The sequence below is a fragment of the Rhinopithecus bieti genome, unplaced genomic scaffold (assembly GCF_001698545.2).
Source record: "Rhinopithecus bieti isolate Rb0 unplaced genomic scaffold, ASM169854v2 scaffold_25806, whole genome shotgun sequence".
Lineage (NCBI taxonomy): Eukaryota > Metazoa > Chordata > Mammalia > Primates > Cercopithecidae > Rhinopithecus > Rhinopithecus bieti.
The window spans coordinates 477,822-493,748 of record NW_016811742.1 but is presented as its reverse complement, the minus strand read 5'-3'; the positions used below and the strand labels follow the sequence as shown (position 1 = coordinate 493,748).

General features: G+C 38.6%; 1 protein-coding gene across 1 annotated transcript; it reads left to right on the top strand.

Annotated features, from left to right (window-relative positions):
* The first annotated feature begins 2,184 nt into the window (after window positions 1-2,184).
* SCML1 (Scm polycomb group protein like 1) lies at window positions 2,185-14,650 on the top strand. Its single transcript, XM_017894884.1, is given in 9 exon segments — window positions 2,185-4,741; window positions 5,969-6,052; window positions 6,531-6,611; window positions 10,130-10,234; window positions 10,616-10,631; window positions 10,634-10,651; window positions 10,654-11,013; window positions 12,543-12,688; window positions 14,234-14,650. Coding segments are annotated over 9 exon segments (978 nt in total). The 5' UTR covers window positions 2,185-4,708; the 3' UTR covers window positions 14,369-14,650.
* The last annotated feature ends 1,277 nt before the right edge of the window (window positions 14,651-15,927 follow it).

Below are 15,927 nucleotides of genomic sequence, written 5' to 3'. Positions count from 1 at the left end.
GGGTGACAGAGTAAGACTCTGACTCAAAAAAAGAAAAAAAAAAAGAAAACAAAGAGTTTAGACTTCTGTGGTAAATATAAATGAGTTTCATTTTAAGTAAACTCATTTTGTGGGATTTGAGATTTAAAAATGAAATTAATTTTGCACATTCTAGTCATGGTTGGACTCTAAGAAAATGTCCTAAAGCTGTAATTGTTTACCTTAAGGGAAGAAGTGAAAAGGAATTAAAATTTATGGTGTGTCGGCCGGGCGCGGTGGCTCAAGCCTGTAATCCCAGCACTTTGGGAGGCCGAGACGGGCGGATCACGAGGTCAGGAGATCGAGACCATCCTGGCTAACACGGTGAAACCCCGTCTCTACTAAAAATACAAAAAACTAGCTGGGCGTGGTGGCGGGCGCCTGTAGTCCCAGCTACTCGGGAGGCTGAGGCAGGAGAATGGCGGGAACCCGGGAGATGGAGCTTGCAGTGAGCCGAGATTGCGCCACTGCACTCCAGCCTGGGCAACAGAGCGAGACTCCGTCTCAAAAAAAAAAAAAAAAAATTTATGGTGTGTCTACTGTGAACCAGGCATGATGCTGAGAGTTTAACTGTGTATTTTTGGCCTAAATAGCCCCGTGAAGTAGATATTATTACAACTTTACCGGTTAGAAAATTTGAGGCACAGAGAGGTGAAATATTTGCCTAAAGTGAAATGGCAAATTTGGCAATTTGGACTTGGATTCAAGTGTTTATAACTATAGCCCAGCTCCTTGCATCATGCCCTGGTACCTAAAAGACATAACAATTCATTTCAGGTGCAATGTGAATAAAAATTACATGTTATGACCCAGGCTTGTTATCTATGTGCTCCTTGAGACATAGTTCTGTTGGATAGATGTAGTCAATACTCAAAAGCCTTTGCTGTCTTTGCCATGCATTACTCTAAGCACTTGACATGTATTAATTCATTTAATCCTCACAATTCCATGAGATATGTGCTATTATTCCCATTTTATAGACAAAAAAAAGCACAGAGGACTTAAGTAAGTTGTTCAACTTATTTACACAGCTAGTATGCGGAGGAGGTGGGACCCAAACCCAGGTGTTCTGACCACAAGCCTAAGGTCTTAATGCTGCTTGATGTTGCCTCTCATGTAACCAGATATATGTGACAGTTGCCATAGAAGTATTAAAGTGTGAGTGTTCTTGTAGTTTAGGGAAAGTCATGTCACATCCACATGGGATGATCATTGGCATGGTGCCCTTGCTTTTTGGAGGTGAAACTTGAGTTAAGCCTTGAAGTTGAATAAGTTCTCCTAGGTGGAGATACAACAGGGTATTATGGACGGAGGGCATGACAGGAGCGAGAAGCTCAAAGAGTGCAAGATTCGTGTTGATTTGTATAAGTACCAGAGATGTAAACATGTTGGGAGTCCAGTGGTGGACTCACTGCGCAGTGCTCCTGTATCTAATTACAGCCAAATTTTGACAACATTGTAATTAATCCAAATAGGGAGTTCTCTGTTCTCTGGATGTAAGAGCTTGTAACCATTGTCTGCAAACTTGCCTGAAACAGGCTACATAGTAAATATTTTAGGCTTAGAGCTGCCCTCCCTAACCTTTTTGGCACCAGGAACCGGTTTTGGTTTTGTAGAAGACAATTTTCCACAGATGCAGGGACGGGGGAGTGCTAGCAGGGTATGGTTTCCTAATGAAACTGTTTCTTAAGGAGAGTGCAACCTAGATCCCTCCCATATGCCGTTCACAATAGGGTTCATGCTCCTGTGAGAATCTAATACTGCAGCTCATCTGATAGGAGGCGGAGCTCAGGCGATAATCCTTCCTAGCTCCTGCTGTGCTCCTAACAGGCCAAGGACCAGTACCAGGTGGTTGCCCAGGGGTTGAGGACCCCTGGCTTAGAGTAAAGGGGCAAGTGGTAAGAAGTGACCTCTGTGCAGTGGGCGGGGTCCTGATTATGGAAGGACCTTGCAGGCCATGGTGAGAGTATGGATTTTACTGTGTTATTGATAGCAAAGGTATTCCAGGTGATTTTAATAATGAAGTAAAGTGCATAGAGTGTGGTGGTAGACTGCACCATTTACTAGCTATGGGACCTGGGTAAATTACTTAAATCAAGCTTGTCCAACCCGCCTTATTTTATTGTTGTTGTCATTGTTGTTGTTCTGATTTGTTTTGTTTTAGGCTTTTGGCAGCCTGAAGCTCTGCTTTTTAGTTTCTGTCTCTAGGGATAAGTGGAAAAGAGGGATGAGGAAGGGGCTTTACTGGCCCAACCAGAAACAAACTAAGAACCCATGACTGTATTCTTTCCCTTGGACACCTCTAATAAATGTTTTTTGCTTCAGTTTCCTCATAAGGAAAATGGGGACAGTAATAGAACCTATCCCACAGGGTTGTCAGTAATTTAGCAAGATAGAATACCTAATGAAAGAATCAAAAGAAAGTACAAATTAAATTAGAAATAAAAATTTAAAACTGTGGCTTTGCTAAAAATTCTGTAATTATGATGAAATGATTATCCTTCTGGATAAAAGTAATTTGTCAAAACAACTCAAGAAAAAATAGGATAATTTGACTAGATCATCAACCGTGGAGGAACTTAGAAAATGTTATAAAAACTGGACCCAGAGAGTTTTTTTTTTTTATAAATTCAACCCTTTAGAGCACAAAAATTCTGGTGTGATGTAAACTTTTTTAGAGTATAGAAAGAGGTGAAAGCCTTCCCAGCTAATTTTGCAGAGGAATTTTGATACCAAGTGTTAATAATGTATCAATACAATACTGATTCATTAATTGTGAGAAATATACCATCTCACTAATGTAAGAGCTTAGAAATAGAGATGCAAACAATTTCTAAATAAAACACCAACAAATTGAATGTTGTTCTTTATAGTCAGCTGGACCCCTCACCCCCAAGAACATTAAGAAATGTATTAATATGTTGCATCAGTAGATCAAAGGAGAAAAGTCACTTAGTCATCTGATGCCAAGAAGCTATTTGGTACTATTTATTATCTGTCCTGGTTTTAAAACTACATGCAGGACCAGCAGGATACTACCTTAGTTTATTTTGGAACATCTGGTTGACCCCAACAGCCCTCCTTAGTGGGAAGAAGTAGAGGAGGATTTTCAAACGTGGAGACCTACTCATTGTTTCTACCTCTAGGAATTTATCCCATAGAACTACCTGCATAGGTGCAAGACTGTTCTGCAGTGTTCTTTATAAGAGCAAAACTCTAGAAGTAACTTGAATATCTATGAATTGGGGGCTGTGTTTAATAAATCATGGCATATTTACAAGATAGAACACCAGGAAGTCATTACAGTAACTACAGTAGACCTAAAAGTATTGGTTTGGAAAGACTCTTTCCACCACAGGTTAATTTTGCCTGTTTTTGAGTTTAATATCAATTGAGTCATATACTGTACTCTTTTGTGTCTGTTTTTAAACTCAAGGTTATGGTTGTGAGATTCAGCCTTGCTGTGTACAGCAGTAGTTGGTTTATTCTCATTGCTGTGAAGTTCCTTTGTATGAATATACCGCAATTTAATTACTGATAGCTTGTATAAGTTTTATGGTCAGAAAACTCAGATAGTTTAAAAAGTGAAATTTGATTGAAGTTACAGCTCCAATTAGAGGTATTTTATAACTTGATACTTCTATGCAACATTAGTCTGCGTTTATCTAACTCGAGTTAGCTCTAGCTCTCCCATCTTCTTTATTCCCGTTTTATTTCTCTCTTTTGGGTCATTAGTATCTCCACTATAGAATGAAAGGGAAACAGGAAAGAAATGAAACCTGAATCCCTTAATTGTGCCTCTCATTACTGCTCTGGCTCAGGGAGAATAAAGTGGGGTAGCTCTTTCATTAAGGTACCCTTCCCAGTAACTGTGATGCAGACATTCAAAGCAAATCTCTAGTACAAGATATAATCTGATACTGTTGCAGCCAATGTTTTCTAGTTCCATAGTTAAGTGGCTCAGAGCCATAACCAAATCTTCCTAATTTTAGATTGTTTGGCTTACCTTTCACATCCATTTATTTAGGTTTAATATAAAATTTAATAAGGCAATCCTAACTTGAAAGTTGAAATGGGCCTTAGAGATAATCTCAACTGGTGTTCGAAACCTGGTGGATGAGGAGGTGGTGTCTCTCGTGGTCTGCCCAGCCTACATAGCGGTGGGGACCCAATCCAGAATAGACTCCTGGCTTACATTTTGGAGGCAATGCTTTCTCCTTAGTCAAGAGCCTTTTGGAGCTCCTTTACAAAAGCAGTTAGCCCTTGCTTGTTCATTTGCTTGCCCTTCTCTTGTTCATTTGTTTCCAGCATTTACTCTGTAGGTTTTAAGTTACTAAGCAGTTACTTCACAGTTTGTAATTGTGTTTGATTTGATTCTTATTTCTAGTCATGGGCAATATAGCCCTTCAGTTTTAAAAGATTTATTCTAAATTGGCCATGGAAGAATTCTGGTTTTGTCACTCTCTAAAATTCAACCCAAAGTCCAATTCTATTTAAGTTAGCATTCTGAGAGTATATCCATATTATTAAGGTAGTAAGTGTATGAAGTAACTTTTTTATGCATTGCTTTTCAGGAGTAGAGGTTTACCACTCTTAGGTGACTAAGCAGTATCACAAATAAACCCTCCAGCAAGTTTAAAAATAATTAGGTCCAACTCAGAGGAAGTGGAGTTTCTCCTGTTGCACAAAAATGATGTCTAGCAGCTCCAGTGAAATCGATGTGGTTTGTATTCAAATTGAAAATCTGTCTTTGTTCTTTTTATTGTGCTATACTTCTATTCTAAATTTAATTTTATACAGTGAAATGCATAGTTCGTAAGTAAATTTTTGTTATGCATTTTAACAGTAATATATAAAGTTCTTGTGACAATTTGTGTACAAGTTTCTTTGTGAACACACACTTAAGTTCCTTTTGGGTGAACAGACAGAAGTTGAATTACTAGGTCATGGAGTTCATGTAAATTTAACTCTGTGAGAATCTGCCATACAGTTTTTCAAAGTGGTTGTGCTGTTTTTACATTTCTGTTATATTCTTCTGTCTTTCTTAATCCTTTAAGTTGAATCAGTATGTAGATTATTAACCTATAAATAATATGGCTTAACAGAAAACATCTCTTTTTTGTTACATAAGCACATAGATATTAATGCTACCTAAGTAGTCTAGGCAATTCTCTTAACTACTATCAGTCCTAATGTTTTTCAAAAATCTTTGGAGATAATGTTAACTGTCTACCAAGAGTCATTTTTCTCTGACATAACTATGTAAAAGCACTTTGAAAAGCATAAGGCACTATACAAGGGTAAGATAGTATATTTTTAAAAGTACTAAACTGTAACCCAATTCCATATGTTTTTGTGATTTCTATCATGTATTTTGAAACAAAAACATACATAACTACCAAGTGTGTTTGTTATAAAATTATTCCCATAGTTCATAATTCATTCTTAGAATGAAGAGTTATTACACTGAAATGTAATGGTTATTTACTCCTTACTTATTTATACCCTGCCTTATTTTTTGAAGTTTTAAGGTACTTTAGAGATTAATTTATCAAGAAAAACAGGTGCTCAAATATTTTCTATCTTGTCCACAGAGGGGCACTGTTGGGTTATTTAGAAATCAAAAACCATGTAACATTTATTTCTTTGTTCATGGTTAGAAATATTTGCTTTTAAAGTAGTTCTGGTGCTAAAGGACTAGTCTTTCTACCATGAAGCATATAAAGGGTTAAGCTCAGTGAAAACTGTTGTCTTAAGTGTAGTTGGGTTAATGAGAACACAGTTCTGCAAATACATCTTTTCACGTAGTCATAGTATTTACAATGAGCAAAGGTCCTTTGATATTAGAAATAGGCCTTTGTAACCTCCTGAAAGTGAAATTAAACCCTCAACTTTTCTTTTAGTTCTGTCTTTCATCTTTCCTTTTAATTTGTTGATAACTCTTCCTCAGGTAAAAACAAGAATACCTACTTATGATGAAGATGACGACACTATTTTTTATGCATATGAAACAAAACCTGATTTTGTCAATAAAGTAAGTATGTTAATTGCTAATTGCCAAATATATTAACATTTGCTGTTTTAAAGGAAAAGATGTAAATTCCTCATATACTATGGAGTTCCCGTAAACTCACACTCAAGAAAATATCTCTCCCCTGAATTTGTATGCTTTCTTTCATCAGAGAATGAGCACTTAACCAATTTACTTTCCCCTTTTTCTTATATAGTAGAAAATTAAGAGCAGTTTTGTACTCAGTTTCAGTATAAAACTCTAAACCTGGATTCTTCTGATATAATAAATTCTTTTCTTGCCCCCTTCCTCAATTGTCAGTTATTTTCATTGTCATATTAATGTGAATTTTAAAATCTCTGATTAAGACTTCTGCAACCCCTTGAAAAGTTGGTGATAAATAAAACAGTTTAAATAAATAAATATAGTTCCTCCCCTGCCCCCGGTGTTCAGTTTGGCTGTTACAGAAATAAATCATTAACTACTTTTAAAATATTAGCAGGAACCGAATACTGTATCTGATGCATCCTGTAATACTGAAGAGCAACAGAAGACAGTTAATGATGTCCTTATCCATTGCCAGGTATGGAAGTTCTGTCTCTTCAATGTAGTTTTCTAAAATGTTAAGCAAAAATTCTCTTTATCTCACATAAAGGGAAAGTGTACAATTAATTGAAATTTTGCCTATCAAATTATTTATGATTATCACCCCATTGTGATGATTTTTTAAAAACAATTTCTAGTTAGAACTGCATCTCCTGAATAGCAACATGTAGATTTTATAGCTTTTTAAAAATCCCATTACCAACCAAATGTAGTTATGTCTCTTTCATCTACATTGCTCAGTAATGAATTAGTTTCCCCTACAAAATCCTTAAAGGAAATTGACTGATTTGGATGAAATTTAGTATGTGCCTAAATGCACATCAAGATGTCTCAATGGAAACAAAATGGCAGCCCATCAAGGTTTTGTAAAGAAACATACCTAAGTTAGTTTTGAGGGGTTGTTGTAAGAATCACCATGTTGGTAGAGATGTGATTACTGGGAATTTTGTGAGTTGCATACCCCAGAGGTAATGAAGGTTTATACATATTAAAAAATAATGTTTCTGGCCGGGCACGGTGGCTCAAGCCTGTAATCCCAGCACTTTGGGAGGCCGAGACGGGCGGATCACGAGGTCAGCAGATCGAGACCATCCTGGCTAACACGGTGAAACCCCGTCTCTACTAAAAATTACAAAAAACTAGCCGGGCGAGATGGCGGGCGCCTGTAGTCCCAGCTACTCGGGAGGCTGAGGCAGGAGAATGGCGTGAACCTGGGAGGCGGAGCTTGCAGTGAGCTGAGATCCGGCCACTGCACTCCAGCCCTGGCGACAGAGCGAGACTCCACCTCAAAAAAAAAAATAAAAAAATAAAAAAATAAAAAAATTACTGTTTCTTACCATATATAAGGTTTCTTGAATGGAATGAGCTAACATACTTTGGAAAGTAAGATTGTTTGGGTGTTTATCATGATTATGGGGGAGAACAGAAGTGGAGTGCTTCCAAGGGACACATGTAGTCTTGGGGGAAAGTGGGTGCAGAGACGAGCTGGGAAGGGAGGGAGCAGGTTCTCCCCAGCCTGCCTCCCCATGCACTGCTAGGTCAGAGTCCCCCTTGGCAAGCCTGCACGCTGAGGTGGGAGGTAGCATCTGTAGGGGGAGGTGCCCAGGGCCATGGTCAGCCTGAAATGGCCCCAAGGGCCCCTCTCCATTGCTGCCAAGGGGCTGGCTCTTTCTTCCCCTACCCGTTCTAGATCACAGAGGTGGCGCTCCAGTCTGCCTTGTTCTTCCATCCCAGTTCCCTCTTGGGTCCATCTCCATCCTGCTTAGGCTGGGAGCAGAGGAAGACCTGGCCATCCCCTGCATACCTCAGCTCCCTAGTCCTGCCTCTTCACTCCTGGAGATAGTGGAGCGCCTGGGGCAGTCCTCTCCTCCAAGTCCTCATAACTGCACCCACAGCCAACCAACTGCCCTCATCCCCGCCCTTCTTCTGACCCCTTCCCGACCATTCTAGTGACCAGGGCTGATGCCCTTGCTGCTTTCTGCATCTAGTCCCCTCCCCCGAACTCAGAGCTGCCCTGCATCGCATCGGGCGTCCCTCTCTCCTCTGGCTCCAGTCCCTGTCCCTCCTTCCCCTCTACGAGTTCTCCCACATCTTGGAGAAGCCACTTCTCTTGCTTCCCATCCCTCCTTTCCTGTCATCCTCACTCTCTCCTTCCCGTGACAGCCCCACTCCTGGAATGTCATTCATACTCGCTGTCTCCACACCTGGCTTCCTGTTTTTCTCTCTGGGTATTTATGAAGCTGCTGTTCCTTCTATGCTGTAAGCCCTTCCATGCATCCTCACCTGGTGAGGGCCTTCTCATGTTTTAATTCTCACTTCAGACCTTACCTCCTCTGAAAAAGTCTCCATGACTGCAGTGTGGGTTAGGACTGCTTTTCTGTGCACACTTAGCCTCCTGTTCCCACCTGTGTCACGCCACTGATAATCACAATAGGAACATTAAGAGACCACTGAGCGCTGTTGGACTGGGCATAGTGTAGTGCTGTTACTGTTAGTATTAACCTAATACTATAGCAAGGTTCTCATCCTTGAGATAACCCTGAGAGAGATTTTCATCCTGATTCCCTACATGAGGACATCGAAGCACAGAGAGGTTAAGTAACTTGCCCGGGGTCACACAGCCAATAAGTGGCTGGACTCGAGTATTTGACCCCAACCATGTTCCCTGAGAGCCTGCACTGTTTACCTCAGTGCTGCAGCCCAGTGGTTCTCACTAGGGGCATCAGAATCACATGGGGGGCTTGTGAAAACATAGACCACTGCCCCCACTCTCAGAGTTCCAGATTCCATAGGTCTGGGGTACAACCTGGCATTTGGCATTTCTAATGAGCTTACAGGTGATGTTGATGCTACCGGTCCATGGACCACACTTTGCAAACCACTGTTCCAGGCTGTTTATCACTTTGTCTACTGGAATCCTCTTTTTACTTGTCTCTCTCCCAGCTGAGATGGTAATTCCTCTAGGACAGGCTGGAGTACAGTGGTGCAGTCATGGCTCACTGCAGCCGCAACTTCCCAAGCTCAGGTGATTCTCCCACCTCAGCCTTCCTAGTAGCATGGACTACAGGCATGCACCACCACGCTTGGCTAATTTTTTGTATTTTTGGTAGAGACATGGGTTTCACCATGTTGCCTAGGCTTGTCTCCAACTCCTGAGCTCAAGCAATTGGCCTGCCTTAGCCTCCCAAAGTGCTGGGATTACAGGCATGAGCCACTGCACTCGGCCAGGAGCTTTTTTTTCGGTTCATGTTCTCAATACCTAGCAAAGTAGTTCTGCCAGGTGGTAGACCATCAATAAAGGTTTAGTTGAATGAGTGAATGAATGAATGAATGAATGAGGAAATGTTTCTGGCCCTTTGTTAAGTGTATTTTTCTTTGCCCAAAGTTTCTGTGTATTTCAAGAAGAATTCTCAGATTTTTATCAGTCTCCTATGTGCTCGATTGGCACATAAGAGATGTGTACTTAACGGTTTTGTAAGGTTAATTGCTGACTGCATGATTTAAAAATACTTTGAAGCCAAAAGTCACATCTGTTATATTTGGTTCAATGTTCTTTCTGGAATGGAACACTGTCTGTATATAATATAGACTTCATATTTGTACCTATATGAACATATATGTTACATATGTATATCATAAAGTGAGTCTTTGTTCTTTTAGCAGATTTCTTTCCTAAAATAGCACCTTCCTTGATGTGCAGTGTCTTCATCATCAATGTGCTGGCGTAGAGGCATTGTGTAACATTCATTCACCAGCATTAGAGCATGGAATAGAGCAGGAGAGGGGATGCTGGGGCTCCTGAGCTCAGTCTGTTGGCTCTGTGTCACCTACAGTCAGGCCTTGAATAGGAGCAAGACATTTCTGATGGCTTGAGAACTTTTGTTGTGTCTAGCAGTTAACATTTGACTTAATGGTATTTTTGCATTACTTTTCTTTGAAATAGAAATTATATTATATATTGTATACCAATTATATAACTACATTGTATTATAATAGGTTATATATGATGCTATGCAAAACCTGGATAAGAAGATTGATGTGATTCGTAGAAAGGTTTCAAAAATCCAACGTTTCCGTGCGAGATTCCTGTGGACAAACCGTGTAAGTGTTATAAAAAACATTTTTACAAATGTGATAAACCTCTGGTTTGTAAAGATGCCAATAAGCTAGAAGTGAGAGAGTACCAGTATCTGTGTGAGATTAGCAAGGCATATCTATACTTGTAGCAGTAGATGGAGACTAAACTCTGTTGGGAGAACACTGAAGTTTAGGTTTGATGATTTATGACACTGCGTATTTTTATGTTTGTAATTATAATGTGTAAAATACAATTAAAATGTAGGATTGAAGAATTATATAATCAAAAGGGAGCATTTATTTTTAATGACGTAAAGCAATGTTGCATAGAAAATAAGTATTAATGTATTTACTACTTTACTTTTTTACTCTCTATTGGTTTATGCTGTATTTGTGTGATTTCAGAAGCGATATGGATACAAAATTATTCTTACCAGCTTGCTAAAAGCTGAAACGCCAGAAAATGAAGAAAAACGAGGTTTACGAGTCATTCTCCTACCCTGAAAGTTATAGCCCCACTTTACCAGTGTCAAGGCGTGAGAATAATTCCCCGAGCGACGTTCCAAGACCATCCTTTCGCATGGAAGAATACCAGCCAGCTGAGCGGGAGGAGGACCCGATCCTCAGCCGCACTCCGAGTCCAGTGCATCCCTCAGATTTCTCCGAGCATAATTATCAGCCGTATTATGCATCTGATGGCGCAATGCATGGTTCTTCTTCAGGGCCCTGCCTTGGCAACCCTGGGGCTAACAGCATCTACAACACTTACTCAACTGACCATGCTTCTGCAGCACAACCTTCAGGTATGCTGGCCCAGGGAGAGCCCAGTTTGGTACATGCCCCTGAGATGATGAGTTACTCAGCTTTGATGGAGAATAGGTACACTGGATCATCTCTCTGCTTCCCTTCTGGTTTTGGTGAATTTGAAATGCCATATTTACAAGTAGCACTCTTTGACCTGTATTTATCAACATCCTTGATGCAAACTAGTGGAAGCTGTTCGTTTCCTATTTTGAGGGCTGGTTTTAGGTGATAATCAGAATGATGACTAACATTTATTGAGTGCATATTATGTGCAAGGCACTGCGTCAGTCAACTGACATGCCTCTTCTCCACTTATAATGACCCCATGGTGTTGGCACATTTATTACGCCATCCCCAAGGTCACAGAGCTGGTGAGTAGCACTTCTAGAAAACTCTGCCCCATTGTGCTTTTTAAAATCTTCTATTTTTATTTACCCTTTCTCTAGATAAATAAAAAACACTCCTGATATGGCAAGAGCCCAGATGGTAGGGAAGAAAGGGTATGTTTTGGCTAATTCACACACACAAAAGATCAAATTGTGTTGATGGTCCTGGTTGGAGAAACAAATTTTCTTAACTAATTACAAAACCCACTTTAGTCATCACACACTAATTTTAGGGAGTCTAACACTCTGGGTGAGTAAAAGGATACTTGTCAGTACACAAAGAAATCTCAACACAACTTAGTGTAGAGCATAGCTAAAACTTCCTGAAGTATGAGCACTAGTTTGTCTCATATCTCAGTTATTTTTTAACATATAAACTTTTGACCAAAATCTCTATTACTATGCAATTAAACATGAAAGAGGAATTAAATAAAATGTTAGTTACTTCTGACCTAGTTCAGCAGAAAATAATCTTGTTTTCTTCAAAATGCACATTAGCACTTAAGCCATGAGAGACAGGAAATCTAAAGAGTAAAGCGATACTAAAAATAACCTTATTGAATACATGGGGAAGATTTGATAAAAGTACTAATTTGGCTCTTAAAGATAATGGGGTTGTTATTGAGATTCATTGATTAAAAGGAACAAATTTAAGCAATTATAAAACTGTATATTTGGAGAATTTCCATTATATTTTGCTAGTAAAATCAACCTTATCTAGATAGAGAGATTAAGAGAGAAATTCCTTGAAATACTTGAAGAGAGTCATAGGTTAGGTTAGATTAACCTAATTTTACCCAATTGACAGATCTTTTGCCATATTTGCCTGTGGCCAAAGAAGATTTGGTCTGCTTAGTCTGTTTTGTGATCTTTGAAACTTTAATGTAACTTCTGAACATGCTTTTGCTATTTGGGGGAGGTCAGATGGGACACTCTTGTGTAGGCATCCCCACATCATCTTTATATAGGCTTTCACTAGATTTTACAGTTGGAGTCTTGACTCCTTGCTAGGAACGTCACAAAAGATTCCAACAAAGAGACCATTCCTCCCTACCTAACATCTCTTCTTTCAGGATAATGATCAGGTCAAGTGTGATTTGTCTTTTTTTTTCTCCCCGCCCCCCCCTCTATTGAGGTTACAGGCTCACTATTTGGAAATGACTGTTACATAGAGGAAGGAAGCATCACTAAGCACCCTTCAACCTGGTCGGTGGAAGCAGTGGTCCTATTTCTAAAACAAACAGATCCTCTTGCATTATGCCCTCTTGTCGACCTCTTCAGAAGCCATGTAATGTATCTTGTGATCCTGTTTTCCTGCTGTAATGCCTTTGAATGACCTCTGTGCGGGTCTTTCAGTTGGATACTGTGTGAATGGTGGGAGAACCCTATTAGCTGATTTTTCCATATATGAGAAAGCTTATTTTGCCCAAGGTTAGCCTTAAATGGTAGGCTAATGGTCTGTTCTTTAAATGGGTATCTAAGTGCCTAAAATACAAACTGCCTCAGCTTCTCAAAACATTATGGTTCAGCATGGCCACTCAGGTTTACCTCACCTTTGTAATGACAGAGATAAGGATCCTCCCCCTATCTGCTCCCAGCTGGGCACCAGGACCACAAGGAGGAGAGGGTAACCACAAGCTATAACAGGGTGGCCTTCTTTTTATATAACCAGTAATTCAACAACTGATTCCATTTGCCTCGATTATTGATTTGTGATGCTAATACCCTCTTGCTGTTATCAGACCATTCACAAAGTAATATCCTAGGCCGAAGTTTTATAAGTTCTAGTTTCTTTAATTTCGAGTTTTACTTAGTAGAAAAAGTATAGAAGGTGCCAAACAAAGGTCGTACTATAAGGGATTTCAGGTCTTTTCAGATAGTGTTAAATGAGTAAATAAAATTTTATTTTTAAACTGGAACGTATAAAACCAAATTACATGCTTTAGCAGCATAAGTTGATCAATTAAGATAAGGAATTTTAGGAGGATGCTTTGTGACTGTTTTATTTATTCAGATATTTTCACAGTGTGTCCTAACAAAATTAGTAGCCACATACCTGATTTTTAATATAGTAAGAAAATTGGTGATTAGTTTTAGCATCTAATTAGCTTCAGACAACTAATTGGCATTCATCATAAAGACAACATTGTATAGACATTTACAGTTTGCACTGATATTGACATACTCATCTTCCCAGCCCTTCTCAGAAAGCTGATGAACATCTGAAATTCATTTTTACTATTCATAGTCTTTACTATTTTGTCATGAATGTGTAGTATTTTATTCAACGTACAGTATATATTTAAAATTAAGTTTAACACAGTTTATTTTATTTTATTTTTTTTTTTGAGACGGAGTCTCGCTCTGTCACCCAGGCTGGAGTGCAGTGGCCGGATCTCAGCTCACTGCAAGCTCCGCCTCCTGGGTTTACGCCATTCTCCCGCCTCAGCCTCCCGAGTAGCTGGGACTACAGGGGCCTGCCCCTCGCCCGGCTAGTTTTTTTTTTTTTTTTTGTATTTTTAGTAGAGATGGGGTTTCACCGTGTTAGCCAGGATGGTCTCGATCTCCTGACCTCGTAACACAGTTTATTTTTTAAGATATTATGTTTAATTTCCTTTTTCTTAGAACATTAAGTGAGTTTATACATTACCAAATGGTGCTTCATTGTACAAGTTATATTTTTAATAGTTTTCATAAAGTAGATGCATATTCAAAGAATATACATCTGCAATGAGCTGCTCTCTAGTTTGCTTTACATGTTCTCATAAAGAACTAACCATTCTGATGAAAATATGGAATCATTATTAATTAGCATTTTTTCTTCTCTTCATAGGAAATTGATGGGAAGGCTCTGCTCCTACTCACGAGCGACGTGTTGCTGAAGCACTTGGGGGTGAAGCTGGGAACGGCTGTGAAGCTATGCTACTACATTGACCGACTTAAACAAGGAAAATGCTTTGAAAATTGAAAAAATCCTTGTGCAAATTTAGATTGGGCCAACTTCTAGAGGGACCAATGCCTTCTTAGTGTAGCATCATTTTTCTGCCCTTTAGTCATTTTTGTTTTGTAGAAAGTATCACTCAAAATATATTATAGCTAAAATTGTAGAACTATGTTATAGTCCAGTCTACTTCTTTAAAAACCATTTAACTGCTAGATAGTATTAGAATAGGTCCAATAGGAAATTCATTCTTCATAGCTCTTTAACATTACTTTTATTATATTTGTTTACAAATATATTTCATGCAAGCAACAGAAAAAAAAAACCAAAAAAGCAAAAAAACCCCTTTGATTCTGCCGTTCATCTCGATGACAGAGAACCAAAACAGCTAAGAGAGGTATTATCATGGCCGGTTGACAACTTCTATGGATTGAATCTATTGGAATTATTCCCCAGAAGAGAATTTAAAGGATCTACCCATAGATATCTCTTTCTGGACTATTTTATCTGTCTGATGTGCCAGCTGCTTCCACCCAGTTCCAGAAAGAGTATAGCCATATAAATTCTTTTCCTTTCTGGCTATTATTTCTCCATATGTTTTATTTATTCAGACTTTAAGAAAAAAATAAGCCTCATAAACTTTTATTAAGTGCTACCTAACAGTTTTAAGAATAAACTGCTAAGATTAGATGAATGGTTCATTTATATGCCAAGCAAATATTGTACCGCAAGGGGGTGGTTTGATGAAGTCTGAACTTACTTTTTTTCAAACAAAACTATTATATTAAACTTTCACTATTTTGGCTAAGTTTGGACCACTATAACTACACTTACATTGTTTGCATCTTTCTATGAAAGATACTCTGTCCAAACTTTTAAAGACATAACTTTATTTTATGGTGTTTATTCTTATATAGATAGTATTTTATATCTTTATTCTCACCTGAAGTATCACACACAAAAATCTTTTTTTTAAAAAATTTTAAATGGCTATTTTGTTATTGCCACAGGAGGGGTGGGATGCAGCATATATTGGCTGGAGATGTCTTTATTTTGGTAAAATGTAAATGGATGTATTTGCCATCACTAGTACCTCTTCAACTCTACTTTTTAGGAGGGACAAGAAACAACTGCTAGATGGGTTTCCATACAGCGAAGTTCTCTGTCCTATGCAATGCTTGCTAATTTAATTTGCCTTAATTCTGAGCCAATTAATCCTGGGCTACACTATGACCATGATACATTAATCAGACTGAATCTCTTGGGAGTTTATTCTTGTAAGTTAGAAAACTTTCAGGGAAACATGTTCAACACTATTATTTTGTTATAAATTTATAACTTTGTTATACATTGGTATAACAAATACAAGTATAAGCTATGAGAATTGGTGCTATCACCATTAGCCTATTTCATTATAAATGTCAAGAAAATGCTTCACAGGGCAAGAAATCGCGTACCTTTTCTTTTTAGAAAGCCAGATGTTACTTATTAGACATGAAATGCAACTATTTTAAAGAATAGCTCATCTTATGCTTATTCCTTATATGTCATAAGATTTCTTACTTAAACTTTGCGTCTTTCTTTCA